The sequence below is a fragment of the Limulus polyphemus genome, unplaced genomic scaffold (genome assembly GCF_000517525.1).
Source record: "Limulus polyphemus unplaced genomic scaffold, Limulus_polyphemus-2.1.2 Scaffold35, whole genome shotgun sequence".
Classification (NCBI taxonomy): domain Eukaryota; kingdom Metazoa; phylum Arthropoda; class Merostomata; order Xiphosura; family Limulidae; genus Limulus; species Limulus polyphemus.
Genome location: NW_013665645.1, coordinates 1,518,391 through 1,524,103, shown reverse-complemented (window position 1 = coordinate 1,524,103; position 5,713 = coordinate 1,518,391). Strand labels below are relative to the sequence as shown.

Genomic DNA, 5,713 nt, shown 5'->3' with positions numbered 1-5,713 from the left:
TTGGTGTATTATTTAAGTAAATAAAAATTGTTAAGTGCTTTACTATAATCACTAAAAAAAAAATCAGGCTTAACTCTATTCGACAATTGAGGGCAAGAAAAAAGAAGATTGGGTAAGTACTTTATTTCTTGTTTTTTATGATTATTCTTTATTTATTATTACAAAAGTAACTAAAATCTAAAAATACATATCTTTTTTAGTTATTTAAGACTAGATTAGATAAAATAAATAATAATAATAATATAATTAAAATGATTCACAATGCACACATGCGAGCAGCTCATGGGTAATGTAATTCAAGTGATTTACAACTTTTATGGCATAGATAGTAGTTAGTCACAGTTCAAAGAGTAGTAAAAAGGGCAATAAAACAATAAAATTTAATTATGAATAGATGTATTATGTTACGAACTTAGAGCTACTTAGGATAAACAAATGTAGTTTCATGTTACAATTTGAAGTCATTCTAGAAAGAAAAAAAGAGTAATTTAGGTTTATTTAAATTTTTTTTGGTGGTTACGAGGTTGGTCGAATTGACCGATCCCATTTTGAGATAGGGTAGTGAAAATAACAAATAAACTATAAAGTTTTACTGAAAAAAAAAACGTTTGATATGCATTTAGGAGGTTTTACAGATTACACTTAGGAAATTTGAAATTTTTGAGAGGAGGAAAAGTATTTTAATTTTAACATGAAAATACTTTGCAAATGGACTATAAAAAAATACTCAATATATTCATGGACAAATCTTTATTTTTATTAAAAATACTTCACTAAACAATATGATTTTTTGTATGTGAAAGACTTGTAATGTTAACTGAAAAATTGCCAAATTTTGTGAAGATATACACACTATATTGAGTACAAAAAAGGTTGTGGTCAGTCAAATTGACCAAGCCCATATTGAGAGTTTTAAAAAACAATAGTACATAATGAATCAATTCCTGCCTAACAAAATCTAAAATGAACTTGTTGATACTTTTATGATACCAAAATAGTTTATGACATTTGTAGAATCATCCATCCTCTTCTTACAAATAGATTTATATCTCACACTTTACAAATCCATGCTAGTAATACAATCTATGTTAAATTTCTCACCTTTTTTCACCAGAAGATGTGGATTTCAAACACTGTAGTTCAACAACACTTCCACTATGCTTGGTACAAAGTGATGGCAAAATACTATGAATAAAAGAGTTTTATATGAGACAAAAAATTCAAAGAAACAATTACTTAAAACAAGGAGCTGTATAAATGAATTGCACATTTGCAAGTACAAGGCAGCTAGTTCATAGCCTGACCTAGATTTTTTTCCCAGACAAAACCTTTTTAAGGAGTGTACAATTTTGTAACAGAATTAAACATTCTACCTATAACTAAAAAGTTAAGTGAAAGCAAAAAAATTGCATATTTCTTTTATCCCTCTAATAGATATATTGTGGAAAAACAGAATATAAGCACAAAAATGCTTGTCAAAGAGTTTATAATTGAGATTGAACTAAATAGTATGTATGACTAATTCTCCAAATTCACAATTTCTACATGTGTACTGTGAGAAAACACTGATGGCAACTTTAATTCTGTTAACTGCAATTCCAATTAACACTACATGCAGGTATGATCAAATGTTAACATAGAAAAAACATTTAACACTTTCTGTCAGCAGAGGTAATTTTAGTCTGTAGGTATATTTTGGTGTGTGAACTTTTAAAGTTGTGACTTCCAACTCCTGAACTAGTAAATAAAACAGACAATTTACATGAAACAAGCATAGTAACATGCTATTGAGCAAATAATTCTAAACTTCTCATCTTATAACATCAGTGAAGTTTAACTGCCTTATCATTCAGATAAAGTATTTTTTTTAGTGGCCACATTAACATTCATGTGCTGAGTTGAGTTTTTGTTTTCTTATTTGCGCAGTTTAACACGAATATTTATTTCTAAACACTTATAGCAAAGACAGACCATGCATGATGACAAATGATAAATAACACGTAGATCTTAGACTAGGAATAAATACATAACTCATTCAATCTCCATAAAAGACCTCATTACATGCATCTCATGATTTTTTTTCCAAATTTCCAGAACAGTTAATAAACACTACTTATTAAAAATGTTTACTACAAAAAAAAAGAGTTGTGTGTATTTCATATAAATAACAAAATTTTCACTAAAATATATTTTGTCTCTAAAGCTTTTCTATTCCCAATATGGCAGATACTGACATTGTCTCACCTTGCATAATATTAGGCTAAGTTTTGTACTTCACATCAACCTGAAAAACAACTTCTATGTAAAGTTGTTGAAGGATAATTGTTCAGGTCTCCACGAAACCTACTACTGTTTATCATGATGTCAGAAAAACACAAAGGTCAAGAAATCTTGATACAAAATGATAATACCCTGTGACCCAGTACTACTGTTTATCTTCATTGATATTTAATTTACAAACTGATTTAGATTTCTGATAGGTTGTTTAGGCAGAGTATTCATAATGAATCTAAGTTTCAAATGGAGAGCAACTGCCTATTGTAGAAACCTACAAATGTAGAGAACGACATTTCGTAAGTCTTCCGCCTTTCGTCTTTGGGTGGAGAGAAAGAAAGAAGAATCCTTCAGAAGCGTCTCATGGACATTCCCCAAGAGGAGATCTTCGGATTCAAAGATCATATGTGGGAGACCGCACCACTACTGAACCAGGTATACTCTTAGCCCATTATGGAAAGATGTCACATATATATGGGTGGAAAGACAGAGGAGCACATCCAAGTTGGAGAGAACTATAGCAGGATAAGGATCGAAACCATATAATATTTATTAAACTCAATCCCAGAAAACATAAAATTGAGTAGGATTAAAAGGATGTGCTCTTAGATGTAGAGTGGGTAGTGTACGACAAACCATACATGGCCAGTTAACTACATCCAAAACCCATGCTGCTGGGAACCAACATCCATGCAGGGTAGGATGAGGATCATGTCATCAGTAAGTCAATTACAATCCAAAACCTAGCCACTGAGTACTGACATCTATGTGGGGGTAAGAAAGAGGATCATAAAGCCGGGAAGTCAACTACAATCTAAAACCCAGGCCATTATGAACCGACATCCATGTGGGTGGAGGAAAGAGGATCATACTGGCAAAAAGTCAACTATAATCCAAAACCAAGCCATCTGGTAGGGATAGGAAAGAGGATCATACTACCTTCACCTCAAGTTCATGAGACTGGGGGAATCTCATATCCCCCGACCCATGAATAAGGCATGTGGTAACAATGTGAGAAATTGATTGATCGATCTGGAAACCTGACATCAAAAATATATTTGTGTAATGTTAACCCTTCTCATTAAAACTTAAAATGACACGAACCGCTCCAAGCACAGTAACATCCTCTAAATAATAAGAACATCGAAGGATAGAGGAAGGGGAAGAACCATAGTAATCTGCAAGTACCTCCATCATGACAAACACAGCTTGGGTAATAAGAGTATATATGAGTGAGGGAATAGAGACATTTATAATAAATGTGTGAGGTCTTATGTTGATTGGTTTAGCTTTAAATCAAAAACCCAGCCACTGGGAATTGACATCCATGTGGGGATAGAATGAGGGATTCCAATCAAGAGGGTGAACTGCAATGTTACATCACAGAACACCACCACCCTACTCTCAACTGAATGGTTTTAGAATCATTTACTTATTATTTGTGATTTTCTTAACATATACAGGAGGATGCCTCTACCATCCACCACCCCAGTGGCTTTGAACTTGAAAGTAGTAAGGACTCTCAAACTCCACTAGAAGAAAAAGGGAACAAAAGTGCAGTGGAGAGTCTGGAGGAATGACAACACCTGAGAGAGTGCAATGGGTGACCATGAAACCCTATTTTGAAAAGCAGACTGATTTATTCAATACAAGGCATGGCAGGGATGGGCAGCTATCCCCTTCTTCTTTACCCATGTAGTCCATGGGTGAGTATGGTCTGGGATGGGCAAACTAATGAAGCAAACATGTCGCAAGGATAAACCTACAAGCATCTCAGCAGTGTGCATTTTTTGGCCATGGAAATCATAATATGTAAGTCAACAAGGTCTTACAGTGCAGATTTGAATGGTTAATGAATACCTTGTCAGGCACCACTCGCCACAGAGCAGGATCTAGACAATGAGTAGCAACAGACAAAAAGAACGAAAAGGGAAAAAGGCGTTGAAAATGAAGAAAAGAGAAATAAAAGATAACTTATCCAGTCAAAGTATCACTGAAGTCTGAAGAATGGCTACAGGTAGAAGACGATAACCTGAAGCTGAAGATACCACGATGCAAATAGTGAGGTATGAATGTATGAGGGGTAGTTCACATACCCGATTGATGAGTTTCCTCCAAGGGACGATGGAGAAGAGACACCAATGAAAAAGTTAGGTGTCTGATTTGATGAAAAGACACCTAGAACAAAGTATGGGAAGAAGAGGATACAAAAGAATAACCAATCGAATTAAAAGCCGAACCAAATTGGTGAACATGGAAGGAGAAAGATCACAAACAGAGGATGTCTGTCAAGGAATAAAGAGGCAAGAATGGGCACCACAGAAGGAAGACATGCAGGCAATATGACAGCAAAGAGCGCATACAAGATGAAGGTGGGAATGAAAGGAAGGGAAATCAGTGAAAAGGAGGAGTTACCCTCTTGAGCCATCAAAGTTTTGGAGAAGAAAGAGCAATCTGGATAAAGGAGAATATATGTGGAATGATATAGAGTACATGAAACATCAATGGTAAATAAATCTGACCTCTGATATCCACAGGCTAAGAAGAACAGGAAATAAGTCTTAAGATAGAGGTGAAACAATAAGCACATGGACAGTGGTTCAAATGGAAGCAAGGTAAGGCAGTGAAGGACCACATTAACCCTATTGCCCCAGGTACCCTTTACTGTGCATGACACAAGGTTTTAGTGTCTTACATTCAAAAGTTTAATGAACTACTTTTTGTTTATGTTATACCAATTAGAATAGCATAAAATCTTACCTAATAATCCATATTTTAATAATATACAAGTTTTAAATTCTTAATCATGCAAGGAAATATATACAAAAATCCTGAATTTCCACTAGTGTAACACACATGACACATTTTGTCTTAGCATCTCATCATCCCTATTTTATCTATCACCCCTCGAAAATGTACGAAATTAAATGTAAAATACTCTCTATAAAATCGTTATTGCTTAAACAGACCATAATTTTTATATCCTTCAATTTTGTTTAGTTACAGAGCTATCAAATACAAAATCCGACCCCTCCTGCCACACCCACTTGACACATCCTCTCTTTCACAATTCATTGATAGTTCTCTCTCTTACGTTTCATTATATATTACCTATAACCAATAGAAAGTCAAAGTTTTCCTCTATCAACTAGTGTATGTAAATATCAATGGTGTATTGTAAAACATTGTGTTCTGAACAGATAACCGTCAATTTCACTCTGAGTAGCAACATCGTTCCTATGGGAAAGTTAATGACTAGTTTGGATGAATTTGTAACGGCTCTTGTCACATAGTTAGAAAGCCAGGAAAATTTTTAGAAGTGAATGTCTACATTTTGCCTGTTATTAGTCTATATCCTTTGGTGTATTATTAAATTAAATAAAAATTGTTAAGTGCTTTACTATAATCACTAAAAAAAAATCAGGCTTAACTCTCCTCG

General features: G+C 34.0%; 1 protein-coding gene across 1 annotated transcript in view; it reads right to left on the bottom strand.

Annotated features, from left to right (window-relative positions):
* The window catches only part of LOC111086149 (transcription termination factor 2-like), a 33,281-nt gene that overhangs the window by 2,639 nt on the left and 24,929 nt on the right, over positions 1-5,713 (bottom strand). The window contains exon 4 of the mRNA XM_022387841.1: positions 1,102-1,185. Coding sequence (XP_022243549.1) covers positions 1,102-1,185 — 84 coding nt within the window. The remainder of the gene's footprint in view (positions 1-1,101; positions 1,186-5,713) is intronic.